This window comes from Sorghum bicolor, chromosome 6 (genome assembly GCF_000003195.3).
Source record: "Sorghum bicolor cultivar BTx623 chromosome 6, Sorghum_bicolor_NCBIv3, whole genome shotgun sequence".
In the NCBI taxonomy this organism is placed as follows: domain Eukaryota; kingdom Viridiplantae; phylum Streptophyta; class Magnoliopsida; order Poales; family Poaceae; genus Sorghum; species Sorghum bicolor.
The window spans coordinates 49,907,582-49,929,035 of record NC_012875.2 but is presented as its reverse complement, the minus strand read 5'-3'; the positions used below and the strand labels follow the sequence as shown (position 1 = coordinate 49,929,035).

General features: G+C 45.8%; 4 protein-coding genes across 4 annotated transcripts; 1 reads left to right on the top strand and 3 right to left on the bottom strand.

Moving 5' to 3' along the window:
• On the bottom strand, positions 121–5,319 carry LOC8075889 (hydroxycinnamoyltransferase 1). Its single transcript, XM_002446700.2, has 3 exons — positions 5,099–5,319; positions 4,519–4,944; positions 121–1,396 (listed from the first exon to the last, which is right to left on the bottom strand). The coding sequence occupies exons 2-3, from the start codon at positions 4,942–4,944 to the stop codon at positions 497–499; spliced, it is 1,326 nt and encodes a 441-aa protein (XP_002446745.1). The 5' UTR covers positions 5,099–5,319; the 3' UTR covers positions 121–496.
• LOC8060212 lies at positions 13,437–14,793 on the bottom strand. The gene is made up of 3 exons (XM_002446699.2): positions 14,341–14,793; positions 14,119–14,190; positions 13,437–13,956 (listed from the first exon to the last, which is right to left on the bottom strand). Exons 1-3 carry the CDS (start codon positions 14,645–14,647, stop codon positions 13,697–13,699), a joined length of 639 nt encoding a protein of 212 aa, XP_002446744.1. The 5' UTR covers positions 14,648–14,793; the 3' UTR covers positions 13,437–13,696.
• LOC8075888 (ribosomal L1 domain-containing protein 1) lies at positions 16,830–18,132 on the top strand. The gene has a single exon (XM_002448080.2). The coding sequence runs from the start codon at positions 17,131–17,133 to the stop codon at positions 17,890–17,892; it is 762 nt and encodes a 253-aa protein (XP_002448125.1). The 5' UTR covers positions 16,830–17,130; the 3' UTR covers positions 17,893–18,132.
• Positions 18,918–21,073, bottom strand: LOC8060211 (indole-2-monooxygenase). The gene is made up of 2 exons (XM_002446698.2): positions 19,961–21,073; positions 18,918–19,892 (listed from the first exon to the last, which is right to left on the bottom strand). Exons 1-2 carry the CDS (start codon positions 20,975–20,977, stop codon positions 19,242–19,244), a joined length of 1,668 nt encoding a protein of 555 aa, XP_002446743.1. The 5' UTR covers positions 20,978–21,073; the 3' UTR covers positions 18,918–19,241.

The following is a 21,454-nucleotide window of genomic DNA, read 5'->3' as shown; positions in this document are numbered from 1 at the left end:
TCCACACCTGCAGAAAGATCAAGACTGGACACTGATGAAACTTCAGTCAACCTGATAGGAGTTTAATCAGTAACAATCGCAGCTCAATCTCAGCTATGTCTGCGTCGTACAAGTAGAAAATTGTGGATTGCCAAATTGTACTGATAAATTATTCCATGATCAAGTAACCCCACATCGAGTTTGCTATTGGAGCTTGTTCCTTACAATGAGTTTTACTATGTTTCTTCACAGAAAATGTCTACCCTTTCTCTATAATTGATCTTTCCCCTAAAACAACGTCTATTGGTAACCCATACAATTATAGATTTGCCAAAAACATCCCCCAAAGGGGCACAAAAGTAAGTGGCCATGAATTTACTCTGCAAGTCTTCAAAAGTGAAAGTGCAGCCACTGGGTTCACTTGAAACTTCAGTATTTTATCTGGGAGAATTTGGGTACAACATAAAGCCTCTTGCCCTATAACACCATCCTTCAATAGTCGGCGCTGACATTCTGTTTAAACTTCGCAGATTAGCTTCCGGAACTTCTCCATGTGCTCAGCCTGCAAAGAGATAGCAATGGACAGGCTGCCATCTCCATTTGCACTTGGGAGGACAAACGCCAGACCTTCATATGCAATACCGCCTGGCCCCATGAACACAGGACGGCCCCATCCGAAGTCGGCATCATGGATAGGAAGGCGTACCCAGCTGGTGAGCCCTAGGTTCGGGCACCGGAAGGTATGTGCTCCACGCACCAGTGCTGACAAATCCGGTTGCAGCTCCAGGTAGTCCAGCGCTGAGCGGCAGTAGTCGTTGTCCATCCTATCCAGTGCTCCCTGGATGACTGCTGCTCCTTCTGCCAGCCCACTGGTCACCTTGCCCGCCTCAGCAAGTGGTGTCGCAGTGAAGATGACATTACCAAAGTAACCATCTGGTAGTGGAGGCTGTAGCCGTTGGCGCCCATCAGTGGCGCAATACAACTTGGTGGGTTGTTCAGGAGGTAGGCTGCGTGCAAGGGAGACACATTTCCAGACATGTGCTGCTAGCACTGCGTATGTGCTGAACCGGGGTGCACCTTCCCCTGCAGCAAGCTGTGAGCGCAGCCGGCCAAGGTCTGAGCGAGTGAGCTTGAAAATGTCCACAGCAGTGGCAGGTGGCTTTGACTTGGAAGCAAGGAACTGGGGTGTGGAGGACAATATAGCTGGGGCAGGCTGGTACTCGATATGATGAAAAGATGGAGTTGGTGGATCACGAGCGCGAATAAGAGTGCGGTCAATGAAGGGCATGACAGAAATTTGAGCTCCACGACAGAGGTCAGACCACGAGTTAATGAAGTGCAAGCCAGACATGCCATCCGCTACATGGTGTTGCATGCCAACACCAAGGGAGATGCCTCCACATTTAAAATGAGTCACCTGGAGCCAAGGAAAAAAAAGAGAGAAGTAACGTGGTCAATTCCAACCCACTTCATGAGGTTAATGCGGTATGCTGAAATATAATATCGAATGCAGAAGGACAAGTAATTGATTTGTATTCCATCATGCAACTTTCTTCGGACACATGTGATTTCCAAGATGGATAGGTTTATCCACTAGATTATTGTCCCACTGGCCTTAAAGACCAGATAAATCTTGAGGACAAGTGAAGGTAACTGATTATTTGATTTTCTATTAAAATTAAAAGAAATAACTGTTGAATTGTGGAGTTGGCACGAGCTTGTCCATAAGCCACTAACAAGAAACAATTGCACCTGACAACTGATGCAACTATTTTAAAAAAAAATAGAGATGGCAGATGATTCTAATACGGAAGTGTCATGTGCAAGAAATGGCTCTTGCACAACGGCGTGGGTTTAAACATGTAAATATCCAATCCACAATGATAACAGGAGTGATATAAACCTATAAACGCAGGTTCTGGAAAGCAATTCCAAAGGACCAGTAACACATTTGTGAGTCATTCTATTGCCAATAATGAAAGAAGCTTGCAGTCTTGCACTGCATATAGCTTGTCTGCCCCAGAATGCAATACTGCTCACCTAAGACGGGTCACCACCTGTCACAACTCTGTTATGCTACCTTCAGGTGTGAGACACAATACCTAACTCTTATGTCATACAGCTAGCTTCCTGCCCACTGGTAAGATCTACGATGTTAAACTACAGCCTAACAGATTATCCTGTATCCATGTCACCTAGTAGTACAAAACTTGTGCATAAATTCCTCAGATATTCAAGATTAAAAAAATAAAGCAACAAGATCCAAACCTATTGTCAAAGAACAATATAAGGTTTTAGGTCTAGGAAGGAAAATATGTAGGATTGTACATTTATATCATCGCACTCTGTTCCAAAACTTATGTTACTCGTGAAGCAACCAGTTTGCAGAAGCACACAGACATGAAGGCCTTGACAATTTTCGATGTGGATAAACACAGTTTTCAAATGTGCAGTATAGTTGAAGTCAACCTGCCATATAATTAAGCATGCACCTATGATGAAACCTAAATTCAATACAGAAAGAGGTTTTTATCAAGAATGGAAAAAGAAAAAAAAAGAGGGACCGACAAGCATATGAAATAATGAAATTGTATTGTTAGAGAAGCTTTGCAGAAGACTATGCCTTTTTGTTAAAAAAAAAAACTTTGCAGAAAACTATGACATGGACATGCCCCAGTTAGGCTATCATTTTTGTACCAACCAACAAGCAGTGTGCATTCCAAGCAAGATTATTCAGCAAGTTGTTGTCGACACTCGACAGGCTGGTGACTAACAAAATTGCAGGGTCCACATAAACTTAGGACACACCAGGTAATACTAATTCACTTCAGTTTTACAAGTGAGCAGATTTTGTTGTGAAGTGAAACTGCCAGTAAGGATAGTCAACCCATGCTCAATAGTTCAAAAAAGCAAATCAACACATTTTCAATTCGACGTTGTACAGTACAGCAATATTTACAATTTAAATTCAAGTTTTTCAGATTATTCACTGTAAAACTGGTGATGCATCATATTCACTCAAATATTAGAAAATGAAATGGCATATGTGACAATGGACCACCAGAAGGCCAGCAGGTCAGACAAGTTTCATTTAGGCAGAATTGGAAGTGAAAGCTGAATTGGTGTGTTCATCAAAACCTAGTCGCAGAGGAATAGTTTACGACTTACAAGAACACAAAGTTTTGCAAAGCAAAAGGATTCACTTTTAAGACAGGAAAACTTAAGCTATTGGGCTAGTTTAAAAGTAACAATAATATTAAATCCAGTTAAGCCTATGCATATCCAAAGATAATCAAACAAATGCTGACTACATGAAGCTGCAAACTTGACCAGGCAACCTCACTTGGAAGCCAGGTAGGCCCTACTAGCAAGTAGCAATTTCACGTAACGATGGACACTGGTCCAATATACAAGGCATGATTAATGAAACCTAACATTCTGACTACTATAGGCACAAAAGTCAGACAATAGTCAAAAGAACTGAAGTGTTAATACTTAAGTCGATAGGGAAGTTCTGCACATGCTAGAATGCTACTTATCAATTATTGGTATGGAACCAATTAGATGATTACAGGGACAAGACACAAGCCCGAAGCACAATAGGTTGAGACAAGAAACTTCCAGGTGTCAGGAATATTTAAAAAGCCAACAAGTACATAATAGTACACAATTGCATGAAGCCTAATTTGGTAAGTGTCCTTCTACCGGAAAATTATCATGTTTGCTTGGAGTATGCTCTCATGACTGGCCTGCTTGACTGTTACTATGTGCTATGAAATGATGCAATCGAATGAATGCTGATATTCATTTTTGACAGTACAAGGCAATGTGGAGAAGTAAAAGAATTTAAATTCAATAAAACGGTCACTTCGTAACAAGTCAGGACAAGTTTGGGTACAGCGCTAATTGCTAGCTAGCTAAAAATTGGCCAAAATTAGCTCTAGTGCATCCAAATAGGAGAGCTAATAGGCGGGCTAATTTTTTAGCCAAGTCTTCAACTAGCTACCCAATCACAGCTAATTTGGGCCAACTTTTAGACCCAACTAGTAACTAGCCATGTGTATCAAAAAGGCCCTCAGTTTGTGAATAAGATTGGCTACTAGCTGGTCCAGGTGAAGTTTATTTCGATGCATAATCACCAAAACAAATCTGATGCCAAATATTCTTAAGCAATTCTAACCAAGCCTTCAGAATTAGGGTACTAAAATCCAGCCAAAACAGAGGCCCCACTCAGAACAAGACAGCGACAGCACGGGTGGGTGGGTAGAAGTAGAACTATGCAAGTGGTACGGTTACAGCTAATAATAGCCAACCTAGAACGCGAGGTACAGTACTCTCAGGAGAATTACATCAACCGACAAAAAAAGGCCCCGCCATCCAATCATGCACTAAACAAATAGGAGTACTACAGGTGAGCCAAAATTAGTTGCCGTGCTGTTTGTGAAGACTTTGCCGTACGACTTCCAGAAAGCTATAAACAGGGATGTCCTCAGTTTCTGTCCTAAGTCTAATCGAAACAGCATTAGGAAGCAAGCTCACCTGGAGCACCAGTAGAGGGAAGGCCGAGATGTCGTCGGTGTAATCCACGGTCGGGATGAGGCGTTTCAGGTCCATGGTGGGGGCGAAGTCACCGTAGTCGTCGACGGAGACGTCGGGCGCGTCGGCCTCGACGAAGAGCACTCCCTCGCCATTGCAGTCGATCTCGACCCTCCCGTCCTCGTCCCGCGCGAGGCGGCCCGCCATCGGGTAGAACGGCACGAGCGCCTCTGCCAGCGCGCGCCGCATCCGCTCGCCGTCGAAGAACCCCTCCGCCGGCGCCGCGGCGCCGTCGCCGCGGCGGTAGAAGTAGACGCTGGGCGTGTGGAAGCGCGGCACCACGAGGTCGAGGTTGGAGTTCCACAGCCGCTGGCGCGGCGTCTCCCGCGCCGGGCGCACCATCGTCGACCGCCTCACAGTGATCACCATCTGCATTCCATTTCCATTCCACCGAACAGCTTAGAAGCAACCCCCAAAAAAGTTCCCCACCAACAGAAGAGAAATAATCGAAGCTGAAAACACTGCCATGAGCTGGACTGGACTGGACTGGACTGCTAGAGGAAGAAGAAGGGCGGCGACCAACCTGAGCGAAGACGCGGCGCCGCGGATCAGATCTGGGGCGGTGAAACAGGAAAGACTCTGGACAAATCCAGCGATGGGTTTGGTGGTGGTGGCAGCAGCTCTTGGTGGAGAGCAGCTGGTGGGAGAGTGGGGGGTGGGGCGGATTTTATAGGCGCAGATCTCGGGGGAGGCGGGCGGATCCTCTGACTTGCTCGGACTGGCTTCCGCTCCACCCATTTTCTTCCCTTTTCTTTTCGCCGCTCCTCCCTCCCTCCCTCCCTCCCCTTCGGGCTTCGGCGCGGTGCGTTGAAGGAGGTGGCGTGGCGGCGACGAGTGGAGTTGGGGGTTGGTGGGATGGGGACGTGGAGGATAGGGACGGAGCCGCGGAGACGAATTGGGAACGAACATGGTCCACACTTCATCGTCACCATCAGGAGTGAGGACCCTGGACGCTCTGGGCCCTCCTGCACAGTAGCGGGCGCATCAGATCAGATTAGGCTATGACCAGAAAAAGTGTCATTATAAGATTTGTGTCCGGTCAAACTTTCTTAATCTAATTAAATTTATTCAAAATATTAATAAAATATGTACCTCTAGATAAGTTTATTATAAGAAAATATATTCGATGTTCATCAAATGATACTAAATGTTAATATTTCTTATATTTGATAAAATTTAATAATATTTGACTTCTCAAAAGACAATTTTATAGGATAGGGAGAGTCAAGAGTGTCTGACTGTCTATAGTATTTATAAATTTGATAATATTAGACTTCTCGAGTATTGTATGGAGAAGTATCAATGGGTTAAGTCTAACAAAAATACTTCCTCAATCCTAAAAAAATGCAATTCTGTAACAGTACTATATTTAACAAAAATTATATATACAATAAGTACTAATATATATTAAACTAGATATATATTATTAGATCTTTTCTATGAAATATATTTTTATACTATATTTTTTATACCATAAATAATAATAATTTTATCTATATATTTTGATCTTAGACGTTTTAACTGAGAATTTATTTAGCATTATGTTGTTTTGGAACAGAGGTAGCATGAACGCGTCTGCTGGAGCGTGCGAGGTGGAGGTGGAGAGAACTCGGAGAAATAGACGAGTAATTTGCCGGAAAAAAAAAAGGTGACTGCAGGTGAGCAAACACCAAACAGACAGACGGCAGGGCTGCTGTCCTGCACTATGAAGGTCTAGCATACAGGCAGCTGTTTTTTTAGGCTAATACTACCTCTATCCTGAAAAGAATACAACTATGTTATACATGCAAGTTAAAGTGCTTCATATTTAACCCAATCCATTAACAGATTTAACCTATCTAGACAACTATAAAAGACTATGCCAATTGATCTTGAAATTAACATATTCATCAAGATCGCATCTTTTGTTGTGCGTGTTTGTATATATTGGCGGAAATGAAACAAAAGAGCTTACATCCGACAGAAGTGACGTCTGCACACCGTCCCGGCGCCATCATCATTTATAATTAGTGTAAACATCGTAGGGAACACCGTTTTATACTTTCATCCATACTACTATTCACAAGCACACACAGAGACAGTGTGATCAGAAAATGACCGCATCAGAAGCTGATCCAAGCTTTGGTCTACCTAACCCCGTGATATAGAGGCACGCCAGAAATTTGTTGTTAAACTTGTCTATCATCCTTACGCTGCAAATATGTTAAAAGGCACACCTTTTCTTATAATCTTTGGAGATAGCTGTCGTGTATATCATATCGCACTTTGTGAGGTTCTGGAGGTGCAAGTACAGGCACTATGTTTGTTTCTTTTGATCATTTTTAGACTACCGAGTTTTTAGAATTTTCGGAAACCAAGCTACTCTCATATGCCAAAAGACCAAGAGCTCACTATGGAGTGAGCTTCTAGCTTTTGGTTTTTGGGAACTTTTTAATTTTTAAAAGATCAGTCCAAAAATTCCCAAAAATTAATCCCAAACAAACAAACAGCAAGGTTACCATCATCATTAGAGTTAACAAATAAAAAAAGAGTTCAAGAAGAATGTGAATATGAGGTTTTATCTCTTTTCTCGTTCATAAAATACAAAATATAAGATACGCTAGGAATTTTAGAACTAATTATGGATAAAACAAAAAGGCATATGTAATCCTCTCTTGTTGGATATTATGGTTACCGTGTTTTAAGTCTGATGATTAAAGCATTGCGTATTAATGAGAGGTACATAACATTAGGATCTGGCGTCGTTAACAAATAAGATTGGGTTAATTCACATATAAATACTTCTATAATTTAGAATCATTTTTAAATACTTTACTACTTATATATTTCAATGAATTGACTAGGAAGAATGCGTAATTGGAACTATATATAGTAGTAGGTGGAAACCTAGAAACTTTCATCGTGGCCGAATGTGAAGTGTGCCGAATCAAATAGCTTCGTGTACTCCCATAGTACAGTACATTTTTCACTTTAGGCCTTGTACTCTTTATTATACTTGATTTAAGAACATTTTCCTATCAACCCTTTTGGAACGAAAGACTGACTTCTTACCAAAATCCTATGAATTCCTATGAAAGAACTTTTTTCATAGGAATTTTACCAAAAGAATCAAGTCCCATTGAAACTGGGGAAATTTTCCTATTTGCTGTTTTTTTTTTTGGATATATATCGTCTCCGCGAAGGGAGTGAGTTGTGAGAGACACATGCACCAACTCTCCGTCGACCATGACGGAGAAGTGGCAGATCACAATTAGCCATTTGCAATCCAAATATTTGTTGGTTACGATGAAATAGATGTCGATTTTTTTTTTCTAAAAATGGTAAGATAAATGCTGGTCAGTGCTGACGCTGGACACTGCGGCGGCAGCTGATTGACAACAGTAGTGTGGGCGCGCCCCGGGTTGTTGGCGCAGCGCCGGCGTGCCGCGTGGCGGACCAGTACCACGTACGGCGTACGCGTAGTATATTACACAAGGAAAAGAGACCTCGGCCTTGTTTAGTTCTCTGAAAATTTTACAAAATTTTTTATATTTCTCGTCACATCGAATCTTTAGACGCATGCATAGAGTATTAAATATAGACAAAAATAAAAACTAAGGCCTTGTTCAGTTCGCGAAAATTTTTAGTTTTGGCAACTGTAGCACTTTCGTTTGTTTGTGACAATTATTATCCAATTATAGAGTAACTAGGCTCAAAAGATTCGTCTCGCAAATTAAAGACAAACTGTGCAATTAGTTTTTATTTTCATCTACATTTAATGCTTCATGCATGTGTATAAAGATTCGATGTGACGGGGAATCTTGAAAATTTTTGGAAACTAAACAAGGCCTAATTGCACAGTTTGGTCGGAATTATCGAGACGAATCTTTTGAGCCTAATTAGTCCGTAATTAGACAATATTTGTCAAATACAACTGAAAATGCTACAGTGTTCATTTTTCAAAATTTTTCGGAACTAAACAAGGCCATCATCTCGTTGCCTCTTGCAAGGCGTGCGCCCGTCGTCAACGGCGAACCAAACAATCTGGAGTTGCTGCTGGCCCGCGATGCATATTGGGCCTTGTTTAGAGCATCTCCAACAGTTTGGCATTTTTTCTTTTTTATTTGTTGGTGTTTGCCAACTCTGAAAACCAAATGGGGAGAAGAAAAAGAAGACATCTTCAAGAGTTTTGCAAAATTAACTTTGCATTTACCAAAAGTGTGGACCCAGCGGGTGGTTATTTGGCACGAAATTTTTTTCTTCGGCCGTCGATGCGCGCGCTTTTCTTCTATCGTCGCGTGTTTCCTTCGTCGCCCGCATTGGTTATGGACCGCCGCTGTTCGTGCGTGGTGTCCCTGGAGATCTCACGGTGGAAGAAGTGCATATCGGTAGGTGCTCCAGCAGGTGGAGATCGGAACCTGCTCCTCGGCTGCTACTGCTCCTAGGATCGAGTTGATGCGACACGGCGGGCAGGGCTTCACGCGGCCTGCAGGGCTTCCGTCACGATCTCAGGCTTCCGCGGGATCGAGTTGATGCGACGTGGCGGGCAGGGCTTCACGCGGCCTGCAGGTCTTCCGTCGGGATCTCCTGGAGCCCTCCGTCGCGATCTCCTCGAATCCTTCCGTCGCGGAGAGATATGGCGCGAGAGGGAATTGTTCGCGCGTGGGAGTCACGCGAACCAGCGTTTGCCAAGTGGAACCGAACTCGCAAAAATGCCAACTCTCCCCTGGGAATTGCAAAGTTTCAAAAAATGCAAAACTATTATGCAAAACTGTTGTAGAGGTGATTTCGTGAATTTTGGCAAAAACCAAGAATGCAAAACGTATATGCAAAACTGTTGGAGATACTCTTAGTTCCTAAAAAATTTTGCAAAAGTTTTCAGATTTCCCGTCACATCGAATCTGTAGACACATGCATGAAGTACTAAATATAGAAAAATAAAAACTAATTGTACAGTTTGGTCGTAATTGACGAGACAAATCTTTTGAGCCTAGTTAGTCTATGATTGGACAATATTTATCAAATACAAACGAAAAAGCTACGGTGTCCATTTTATAAAATATTTTAAAAATAAACAAGGCAGTCACGATCGGCGACCTGGTGCTGGTGGGCGGTGGCCTTCATGTTCGAAGCCGGCTGCAGGGCGGCTCTGGATGACGACTAGCCCACGCCCACTTGAGGGAGGATGGGTGTGGCGTTCACGTTCGAAGTCAGCAGGTTCCTCTAGAAGAATGAAAAGCTTGCATTGGTATATATAGATAGATAGATAGATAGATAGATATATGGCTTGCCCACGAATAAATTAAATTCAATGGACGAGAGAGCTATTTTCTTTACGCTAACATTTTTTTTGGTGTGTGTAAGACAATTTAAAGAGTTGTTGGCACGTGCACAAGTAGTACGGTACAGTATTATTAGTGATAGAAAAAAAAACGCTGACTGAAACATCTCTGCTTTGGCAACGGCGCGGCGTAGCAGATTCATATCTGAAAGACTAGTCCAAGGTGATGATGTGTGTCAGTGACGGTAACGTTAATGTGAAACGTTATCGTGATCGACGACACGACTTGCTAGATATAGACGTTTGGTAGTGCTATACTGTAGCAGCACCGTTCGGTAGCACTCCACAGTTCGCACGGACAAATTCGTTGACACCCGTGCCCACACGCGAACTGCATTCTACAAGGCCAGCTGCATCACCCGCCGTTCCCGCTGCAACGCAATTGTTGCGGAGAAGGCATTTCAAGCCCAGGAGTAGTAGGCCGCACCAGATCGAGCTGGGCAACTTGTTTGCTCGTGGTCGTGGCTATGGCCTGGTTTAGTTTCAAAAATTTTTCAAAATTTTTATCGCATCGAATTTTTATATAAAATATTAAATATAGATAAAAATAACTAATTATATAGTATGTTTATAATTTATGAGATAAATCTCTTAACTCTAATTAATCTATAATAAATAATAATTTTTAAATACAAACGAAAATACTAGAGTAGTCAAACCAAGAAAATTTCGCAAACTAAACAAAGTGATCGTGATCAGTCTGGCGCGCTCTCCCTGCTCACTATGGCCTTGTTTAATTCCCTAAAAATTTTGCAAAATTTTTCAGATTATCCGACACATCGAATCTTTAGACGTATGCATGGAGTATTAAATATAGATAAAAATAAAAACTAATTGCACAGTTTGGTCGAAATTGACGAGACGAATCTTTTGAGCCCAGTTAGTCCATAATTAAATAATATTTGTCAAATACAAACAAAAGTGATATTATTCCTATTTTACAAAATTTTTTAGAAGTAAACAAGGCCTATGCTATATGCATGCAGCATGCTTACCAAGCACACGCCTAGTGTGACACGTAAGAGCATCTCCAAAGGTTATGCATTTTCAGTTTTGCATTTGAGGGAATTTGCGAAGTCTCAAATAAATTTGCAAAGTCGTAAAAGATGTGATTTCCAACCGTTTTGCATTTTGCCAAGTCCCATTTTTTTTTCCGTAAATAATTCTGTTTTGGCGCGTCATTCTCGTTCGTTGCCGCCAGTTCTGGCTCCTCTTCGCGCCCACGTCGTCGTTAAATGGTCTCCGCCGCCAGTTCGTATGTGTGCGCCCACGTCGTCGTTAGGAAAAGGTCTCCGCCGCCCGTTCGTATGTGTGCTTGCCACTCGCTGGAAAGAATCGCTGGAAGGGCACTCGATCTCTTCGTACTAATCGCTGGAAGCCAAGCTGCCAGTTCGTTGCGACTTGGTTACAAGATCATCCAACGACGGCACAGATCGCGGCCAGGGAGGAGGGAGATCGCGGCCAGGAAGGAGATCGCGTCGCGCTCGCGCCAGGAGGGAGGGAGATCGCGCCCAGGAAGGAAGTCGCGCGCTCCAAATCCGACGTGGACCGACCGAATGCCTGGATGCAAAGCTAGGAGGAGGTAGGCATATATGCAAAGCCTTAACCTCTATTTGCCAAGTTTACCAAATTGCAAACCTCAATTGCAAAACCATTGGAGGGGTATTTTCTAGTCTTTTTTACAAATTTGTCAATGCAAAGTTTATTTGGAAAGCCTTGGAGATGCTCTGACAACGCCACCCGCGCCAGCGTAATGCAAAGCAACAACTTGCAACTCTCGAGGCAGCGGCTGCCGGCGTCAAAGGGCACCTAAACTGGCGACGTCGTCAGACGACGACGACCAGCTGACCACAAGGCCAGCAACGGTGTACGTGTACCGTGTACACGTACGTCGCCGGGAGAAGTCCTAGTGGTTGGCTTTGAAGAATCGGCGCTGCTCGGCGATGGAGTACTAGTAACAAGGAATACTTATAACTGAATGTACTTGAAGTATCTGGTGCGGTGGCTTGTGGAAAATTTTCATAATGAACTGTGTTTTCGGCCGGTGCGAGCTTGGACAGGGCTACGGCCTACAGAAGATGCTAAACAGGGCTGTTGACTCGGAGACGATGCTGAAAAGATAAGAAGTGTAAATTGATACCACATGACATCAAAAGAGAGTGCTTTATAAATCACCATATAAATTTTATTATAATTTTTTTTCAATACAATTTTCACATAATTTGTAGACAAATTTATCATAATGTTGTCTCCTTGTTTATCAAAAGAGAGTGCTTTATATATTACTTATAATATTCAATGTTACAATCATGAGCAAGAAGGGACTTTGACACAAACCCATGACCTTTTTTAGCCCGACTAACAAGTTTAGTACAATAATTTATCAACATAACTTTTCTAGAACAACTTTTACATAAATAAATTGGATTTTTAAATGGAAAACAATGGAAAGGCAAAGGAAAAAGAAGAAAAGAGAGAGAAAAGGAAAAAGTTAAGTACTTCCGGGAGACGTCCACCAAATTGGATTTGCATAAGCCTTTCATCATCTTAGGATGCACCAAAGACTTCCCGTGTATAGTCTGCTAAAAAAATATGGCTAAAAATACAATGCGCTGATTTTTTATAAAAAAAAAATACTGTTGAATGATACCGAATAAGCTGACTCAGTGAAGTAGCGGACGGACGACAGGGCGCGTTCCCGTGCGGTCCGTGTGGATAGAGCGTCCCATTTCTATCTTGAGGAATTGGAATTGGGCGGAGACATGTTTCACATACGGACAGATACTAGTCACTATCGTGACATTTTCAATTTTTATCTCTCTCACCCTTGGACTGCGTAGCGTAGCTACTGTCAAGATGGTGTATACACCATGCGTGAGCGTCATTATACGCTCATGCACATATCTTTCAATTTTCGGTTGGCTGAAAAAAAATAGTTGTTGCAAATAGTAATACTGATTTATTGTGATAGAAAAATACTATTTCATAATTGAAAAAGTAATATTGATAAATTTAAGAAAACAGGATTGCTCCAGCATCACGTGGACACACTGATAAAGATTATACATTTGAAGTGAAAGATCACGTGGACACGAAATTTGGTGCTGCTTCATTTTGATCTCTAATGTAAATAAGTGTTTGGTTTTGTGCTCCAGTTTGACGTTTGATGCACTGATACATCATTTGAGGTTCTATGAGCGCCGATTTGAGGTTCGATTCGTAAATAGAGCCAACACACAACGCTATTTTTGTCTTCCCAAAAGCTCATGAAAAATGATACAGAGCGTGTTTGGAACTAAAAGCTCATGAAAAATGATACAGAGCGTGTTTGGAACTGCTCTGCTCCACGATTTTCAGCTCCGTTCTATTTTTTTTTAGCCAAATAGTTTTAGCTCCACGCAGAGAAAAAATGTGGAGTTGTGAGAGCACCTAAAGAGGTACTCCACAAACTCCAATTTTTTGTGAAGCTGCTCCGCGGTGGAGTTTGTAGAGCAGAGTTTATGAAGCAGTACCAAACAACCTCCCGAGTGTCCAAACAACAAATTTTCCCAATGATGAGAAACATCCTTATATTCTAAGGTTTTTTCTTTTGTGTACAACAAAATATATACACGCGCAATTACACGACAAGGGGAAAATGATACAGAGTGTTTACAAATTAGTTAAAACCGCATACATGCATCACAAAATCAATGGCACGCACTGGACGTGACAGGCATCATCGTCTTATCTTAGGTGTAATAATCACCCGGCGATATATACCGGCCGGTGGGTCGGGCACGCACTCACGCACGCAGTTGATCAGCACGAGAGGCCCAGCGGGCCTTCGACGCACATCTGCGAGAAGAGGCCCGGCCGCAGCCTGCCGCGGACGATGATCTGGTAGAACATGTCGCTGGCGCACCCGTTGTGGTCGTTGTCGTTGATGAGGTCGCTGTAGGGGCACGCGAAGGTCTTGAGTGCCCCGCAGCACCGCTCCGGCGACGGGCGCGGCCGGTCCCTGCAGCTGCCGGCCACCGCGCTGATCCCGCGCGTGTGGTCGAACCGCACCGGGCACACCCCTGCATGCATTGCAACATCGCCGCACGTACACGTACGTGTGTGCGTGGTTTTTCAATTTGGCTCCATCGATATTATTCATCACAAGTGACGCGGAAGAATCAAGCTGTGGCGTCTCGCTAATTAATTATTAGCTGTTAGTCATTAGGTTTAGAGACCCATACCTTCAACAACAGCGCCCAGCTTGCGCGCTGGCTTTGTCATCGTTATGTTAGCGGAGCACTCAAGGGCGCCCACTGAAGACGAATCATCATCAGAGAAGAAACAAGGGAGGGACAAGTCAGCTCATCATGCACGAGGCTAAAAAAAGTTACCGTATGATTTTTTTTTCAAAAGTAAGATAGTATGGGTGAAAGTTAATTTCTATGGTGAGCAAGCAACAGTACTTGAGATAAACTTCGGGGTTTCCTTTGGAGCGTCTGTAGAGTTCGGGGTTTCCTCCGGGATGGCGGTAGACTTCGGGTTTTCCTCCAGGGTGGTGGTAGACTTCGGGGTTTCCTCTGGGACAACGGTAGACTTTGGGATTTCCTTTGCGGCGGCGATAGCCTTAGGGTTTTCCTCCGAGACGACGTTAAACTTGGGGGTTTCTTCTGGGACGGCGGACCTGACGACCACCATCGATGACGATAATGAGACGACGACACAGATGCAGCAGAAGAGGATGGCGGCAGAGCTGGTGCCGGTGGGACCCATGTCGCTCGGATCTCCTAGATCTTCGGTCACGAACCACAAAAAATGGGTTAAATTTCTCTGCCCCTTTTGCGGGTGGAGCAGAAGATGATCGAGGAGAAAATTGGAGCGGCGGTGGTGGATAGCGAGAGGCCGACCACCTGCCTGCAAATGTGTGAAGAGATGGTACTTGTTGAGGACCTGCCTTTTATAGCAGGTTCACGACGATCTGCATGGCGAGCTGACGATACGCGCGTGTGGTTTGAGCTTGTGTGGACCTCCTGTTTTTTCGAGAGGCTGTTCTCAGCGGTTTCTAATAATGTAGGAAATGGCTCAACTTAGCTGTTGCTTCTTTCGTTCGATACAAAAAAAAAGGAGAAAAAAAAAGCACGAACGGCAAAGAATTGCTAGAGCAGCTTCGCCATCGCCATGTTTGAACCGAGTTATAAAAAAGATATATACTACTAGGTGGTAGATCCTGACCAAGTAAGCTCTTATCTATCAAGTCAAGTTAGATACGTGACAATCAGATTTAATTCGTGCCATAGCGTACGATTTCTTTTCTGTTTTTTAAAACAACCTTATGTTTTCGTAAGAATTCGATCTATACTACAAATCTGCCCTATACATTATATTCTGAACCTACAAATCGTTTATAGATCAGTCTGATTTTCAAACTGCCCGCAAGAAAGTAAACTTGGTGAAGTAATTATTTTGTCGTCCACAATGCAAAATGACTCAGGCCCTATTTAGATTGTAGATGAAAATTTTTTTGGTGTCACGTCAAATGTGTCGGAAGGATGTTGGGATGGGTTTTTAGAAACTAATAAAAAAATTACATAGCTCGTCTAGAAACTGCAAGACAAATTTATTAAACATAATTAATCTGTCATTAGCACATGTGGGTTACTGTAGCACTTAAAGCTAATCATGGACTAACTAGGCTTAAAAAATTTGTCTCGTGATTTTCAACCAAACTGTGTAATTAGTTTATTTTTTTATCTACATTTAATGTTCCATGCATGTGTTCAAAGATTCGATGGGATAGATGAAATTTTTTTTGAATGGAGAACTAAACAGGGCCTCAGTCCATAGGAGCATCAGGTGCATAAAGTGGAAATTGATGCATTATATGCACAAGAGCTCGACGACACTTGGGGTTGGGGGTCCAATTTTGAGTGGTACATGTTAATGGTTGGGGCTTGGGAATTCTCTTGTCCCTCTTGAGTTCACTAATTAGGCCCAGTTAGATTCAGTCTAATTAAAATTGTGCACAAGGGGGGCAAAGGATTTTTCTTTATCCCTCTTTCTGAATGATTCTCAAAACTACAGTAATGGATAGCACAAAGCTGCTCGAGGCTTGTGCATGATGTCTGTGAACCCTGAACTGTCAATCCATCAGTGATTCAGTGGACCAAACACTTTTTTTTTTGCCAGAAATCCTACCGTGTATGCGAAACAGTAGGACGAAGCCACTACGCTAATCTGCAAGAAGGGTGACAAATCAGAACAAGATACTTCGCATGCTAATCAACCTGATTCCAATTACTAACCATCAGTCCTGCCTCGTATAGAGAATCAAACAGACCACTCTGAAGACGCAGAAAGACGAGGATACGTACTAATTAACCATCAGCCCTTGCATCGACGTTTGCCGAAGCCAGAATGTGTGCAGACTCCCCTCCTCGTCGGATTATTCTGGTCACTCTGTAATAACGCAGTGTATTTTCCTTCTCTCGTGCAGTGTTAACTGTGTCAAGAACCCATGATCCGCACAAGTTTGATTTTGCTCTTCCATGTACGGCCATCCTAGAGACTACTCCCTGCCTATCCCTCAAAACTTGACGGTGACATTAGGCTCACAGCCACTGGCACAAAGAGCATTAAACCACAAATATGAAAATGACCAAACATACTCTTAAATTAAATAGTACTATCATGTCGTCATTAGTTGAGCATCTTTCATTTATAATTTGCAAACATAGACCAATGTTTTAATACAGTACAATACGTACTAAGAAACGACAAATATTCTAAAAAAATTAATGCTTCTACTTATGTCTAATTTGTTTTTTTTAATTTCGCTTGGACAAACATTCTAGAAAAATGATATATACCTCATCTATGTAATTCAACTTTTACTTGTACAGACATTTGAAGAATTTTATACACTATGGATTTTTTTTTTTGTAATAAGAAAAAGAATGTGACAGATAGTAGCACTCTCCACTCTGATTGCCCCTCTCCATTCAATTGGTGCGAGCTGAGCCGAGCCCAGCTGAGCCCCCAGACTTCTGGCTCACTTTTTCCGCGGAAGCCGAGCCACCAGCTTCGTGGTCCGACTCAACCAGGCCCAACTCACTTCGGGACCCGAAGTTCGGGTCCAACCGCTTCAACCAGACACGAACGCACGCCGGCACGCGTCGATACAAACCCTAATCCACTTCCTCTCAAATCTCTCACAATTCCCAAACCCCCTCCGCCGCCGCCGCCAAGGCGCGCCAACAATGGCAATGGCATCCACCCCCTCCAACCCCACCAGCCGCCTCCGCCGCGAGGCCGTGGTCCGTGCGGTAGCCGCGCTCCTCCGCTGGCTCCAGAAGCACCCTACCCCGGCGCCGGAGCCCATATACCTCATCGTCACCCTCAAGCGCGCTCCCGTCCGGCGCTTCGAGCACCAACTCCGCCTCCCGCACTCCCCGTTCCCGTCCATCTCCCTTGTCTCCGACCGCCTCCCCGCCGACCTCCCCGACGACATCGACCCGCTCCCTTCCTCCGCGCTCCGGTCCCTCCCCGCCGCCACGCGGCGCGGCCTGGTACTCGTCGACCGCCGCCTCAGGGTCCCTGCCGGCGGCAAGGCGGCGGGCGCCAAGCGCGGCGTGACCTTGCCCGTGGACCTGTCGGACCCAGCGTGGGCGGAGTCCGCGAGGGAGGCGGCGCGCCGCGTGGAGCTGCGGGTGGAGGGCGGGACCTGCCGCGCCGTGCGCGTGGGCCACGGCGCCATGGCGCGGGAGGAGGCCGTGGAGAACGTGGTGGCCGCGGTGGAGGCGGCCGCCGCGTGCGTGCCGAGGAAGTGGCGGAACGTGCGGGCGCTGCACGTCAAGTCCCCCGAATCCACCGCGTTGCCGCTCTACTCCACGCCCGGCACCGGCGGCGAGGACAACGACGGTGACGGCGGCATGGGGGCTGCGAAGCCGGAGGGCACGCCGACGATGGAGGAGCAGGGAAGAACGAAGAGGAGGAAGAAGAGTAGCATGGGCTGTAATTAGGTGTCACTGTGTCAGTGCCCCGTTTTCCAGTTGTCACTTGTCTTTGCTCGTGCAGAAAAAAACTTCGAATCGGGGGATTTGTCAATCAGCCATATTCAGTTATTTTTAGGACAAATCTCGAGAGCCTTGTTTAAATTTTGACAGGATTACAATCATGGGCATATTAGCACAGCGATGAGCTGCCAAATTGTTCTCAGGCCGAGCACAAACAATAATATGAAAAGAGAGTGCACCAGTGAGCTGAGCTGTTGTCGAGTACTCGAGTTGGAGAACGATCTTGTTACAGCCCAGAGCCACGGCTGTCAGTAGTGCTCCCGGTGCTTGATTGCACGTCAAAATCTTCATCAGAGTTAATCTTCAGGGCTCCTTTGGGCTTTGGCCAATCGACGCGGGATCCCGGGCAAGGGTGACGAGGCCCATGGGGCGCTCTCCTTCGGCTTTAGGTAGACCGCGGGGATAAAATTGTCTTGTGGCTTTTCCATCCATTCCCCGTCAATTCACGGAGCTCATCCCTCTCCAAGTCTCCAACTCCGATCCGCACACGCTCCTTGCCACCGGCATCGTGCCGCCGCCTGCACCTGCTGCGTCCCCTGCGAGTCCATGGTGCATGGTCGTCTCCTAGCCACACGTCACGCACCCCTTCCTTCTGAGTTCTGCCCAGCCATCATCAACGTGTCATTTAGCCTTGGCTCCTCAGCATCAGTTGCAACCATGTTAAAGCCGCCATCTCGGGCACCACTGATGCCGCATTCTGGATCATTTTTTTAGCACCATATCTGCTGTCAAATCGAAGAGTGCTCGACTATGATCTCCAACCTCACATGTCGGCCAAAACGGAAGGCCAGGCGCACCACGGGCACCAGTAGGATGCACCAACAAAACAATTTGATGTCAACTTCTCGTTTTATATCAATAATAATACTATAATAGTATGGGGTGTGGTGATATCTTTGCAGAATGTACTTTCTCTGACTATTATGCTTATGATGATTCACTTGTAACCAACGATTTTTAATAAACATCAATGAGAAAAATCTAGGCATTCATACAGTAGTAATTTATAAGACTTGTTCTTACAGACGGCGACATGGGTGTACTAATCGTCTAATCAAATTATGCACACCATCACACACAGTATCTAAAAAGGTGTTCGGCACACGTATTCAAGCACACAGTCTATATATGGAAATATGTAAACTATATATACTGTTGTATGCGTGTGTGGCCATGGGGCACAAATTAAAACACCATATATGGAATTCAGAAATGCTATACTCCACCCATGTGTTTATTTCCTGTCGTATCAGTATCACTACCAACGCAGTACGGAGCTACGTACGCCTCCTATCCTACGCGCACAGTTTCGGGACTAGGAGGAGCTTCTCCTTCCGGTGCAGCACCAGCCCGAACACCTCGGACATGTCGATGTCGCGCGCCGCCTTGCCCGCCGGCATCTCCCAGTCGAAGCGGCGCACGAGGTTCGCCAGCATCACCTCGACGGCGGCCATGGCGAAGTTGATCCCGGGGCACTGCCTGCGCCCGGCGCTGAACGGCAGGAACTGGAAGTCGGTGCCCCTGAAGCCCACGTCCGCCGCGCTGCCGCCGTCGAGGAACCGCTCCGGGACGAACTCCTCCGCGTCCTGCCCCCAGAAGCGCGCGTCCCTGGCGATGGCCCAGGCGTTGATGAGCACGCGCACGCCGGCCGGGACCGCGGCGAGCCCGTCGATGGTGCAGCGGGCCATGGAGAGGTGCGGCGCCAGCAGCGGCGCCACGGCGCGTAGCCGGAGCGACTCCTTTATCACAGCTCTCAGGTAGGCCATGTTGGTCAGGTCGGCCTCTCTGAGGATGTCTTCTTGTCCCTGCTGCTGGTGCTGATGGGGCAGGCTGCTCCTCCTCACCTCGGCTTGTAGTTTCTTCATCACGTGTGGCCTCTGAATGAGCTCAATCATGGTGTATTCGAGTAGCGAAGCTGCTGTGTCTATTCCGCCGAAAAATACGTCCTGCATGCATGCATGTTAGTTAATAATCTAAGCTGCATGCAGTGTGTGAAAACATCAGATGAACTTACAAGCAGGATAGCTTTCATGGACTCTCTGCTGAGGCCGTACTCGTCTCGAACAGAGAGCAAGATATGTATGAAGTCCTGGTCCTCGTCCTTGAGCTCACTCTCACTCACCGGCGCCGCCGCCGCCATCGGCTCGTACATGCTCTCACGGTCGTCGATCAGCCCGTCCAGGAGCTCGTCCCACCTCTTCCTCAGTCTCTCCGACTTGGCGCGGACCACCTTGCTGAGAACGCCGAAGCGAGCCAGGAACGGGAAGAACTCCTCGACGTTGAAGCCTCCCAAGAGGGGCGACGTGTCGACGATGAGCTGCCGCAGCAGCTTGCTCCGGATCCGGCCGGACGACTTGCCCATGACGGCGCGGCACGCCAGGTCATTCGTGAACGAGCCCAGCAGCTCGCCCACGTCTACCACCGGCGGCGCCGCGCCGCCGCCGGCAGCAGCGGCCGCCTCGGCGATCTCAGCCATCACCGTGCTCACCTCTTCCTCGCGGGCGTGGCGGAACGACTGCACCCTTCTGACGGTGAGCAGGTGGGTGGTGACGAGCTTCCTGGCCTTCCGCCAGTGGTCCCCGTACGGCGCGAAGCCGATGTCGGACGGCCCGTACAGGACGACCTCGGTGACCAGGGAGTGCGGCCGGGACGCGAACACGTGGTCGTGCGTGCGCAGCACGGCCTCGGCGGCGCGGGGCGACGACACGACGAGCACCGGCATGGCGCCGAGGCGGAGCAGCATGAGGTCGGGGCCGTGCTTCGTGGCGAGGCTCCGGAGGGAGACGTGAGGCAGCGAGCCGATGAGGTGGAGGTGCCCGAAGAGGGGCAGCGCCGGAGGCGAAGGCGGCAGAGGTAGATGATGGTCGTCGTCGTCTTCGTCTTCGTCGTCTAGCTGCTGCCTCTTCCTCGCTCTCTGCTGCTTCCTACTCACCGAGTAGCGTACAAGCAGGAGGAAGAGAGGGGGCAGCAGCAGGAACCATGCTCGTGGAGCCATCAGCTCGCGCATGAACTGAAGCAGAAGGTTTGCCATGGCAATGGGACGATGATGCGTACTCTCGGTTTGTGGAGTTCGGTGGATTAGAGACCGAACCGAACGATAAAGTTCGGCACTTATATTTGGTTACTCTAGCCTGTGACTTTTGTAGTTTCGACACACATGCACCAATCTCAATGACAAACTTATATTCTTATAACGTCTGGTTTAGATCAAAAAACATTTGGATTCTAACAGTATTTTCATTTGTATTTGATAATTATTATCTAATCATGAACCAATTAGGTTTAAAAGATTCGTCCTATAAATTACAAGTAAATTATACAATTAGTTATTTTTTTCATATTTAATATTCTATATATTTGTTGTAAAATTTGATGTAATGAAAAATCCTTTTAAAAAATAAATCTTAGGGAAGCCTAAGTTAAAATCGGAAATGCTTGTCCTAAGACGTTTCTGGACGACTCCGACCTTGCTCAAAACACGTCCACATAACCAACATGCATGTCCTCT

What these genes read in the sequence shown, in the direction of transcription:
- LOC8075889 (XM_002446700.2), bottom strand. Translation starts at nt 4,944, where the DNA reads ATGGTGATCACTGTGAGGCGGTCGACGATGGTGCGCCCGGCGCGGGAG. An exon ending in TCCCTCTACTGGTGCTCCAG is followed by an intron (nt 1,397 to 4,518) that starts GTGAGCTTGCTT and finishes CCTTGGCTCCAG; the next exon opens with GTGACTCATTTTAAATGTGG.
- LOC8075888 (XM_002448080.2), top strand. Translation starts at nt 17,131, where the DNA reads ATGGCAATGGCATCCACCCCCTCCAACCCCACCAGCCGCCTCCGCCGC.
- LOC8060211 (XM_002446698.2), bottom strand. Translation starts at nt 20,977, where the DNA reads ATGGCAAACCTTCTGCTTCAGTTCATGCGCGAGCTGATGGCTCCACGA. An exon ending in CCATGAAAGCTATCCTGCTT is followed by an intron (nt 19,893 to 19,960) that starts GTAAGTTCATCT and finishes GCATGCATGCAG; the next exon opens with GACGTATTTTTCGGCGGAAT.
- LOC8060212 (XM_002446699.2), bottom strand. Translation starts at nt 14,647, where the DNA reads ATGGGTCCCACCGGCACCAGCTCTGCCGCCATCCTCTTCTGCTGCATC. An exon ending in AACCCCGAAGTTTATCTCAA is followed by an intron (nt 14,191 to 14,340) that starts GTACTGTTGCTT and finishes ATTCGTCTTCAG; the next exon opens with TGGGCGCCCTTGAGTGCTCC. An exon ending in GCTGGGCGCTGTTGTTGAAG is followed by an intron (nt 13,957 to 14,118) that starts GTATGGGTCTCT and finishes CAATGCATGCAG; the next exon opens with GGGTGTGCCCGGTGCGGTTC.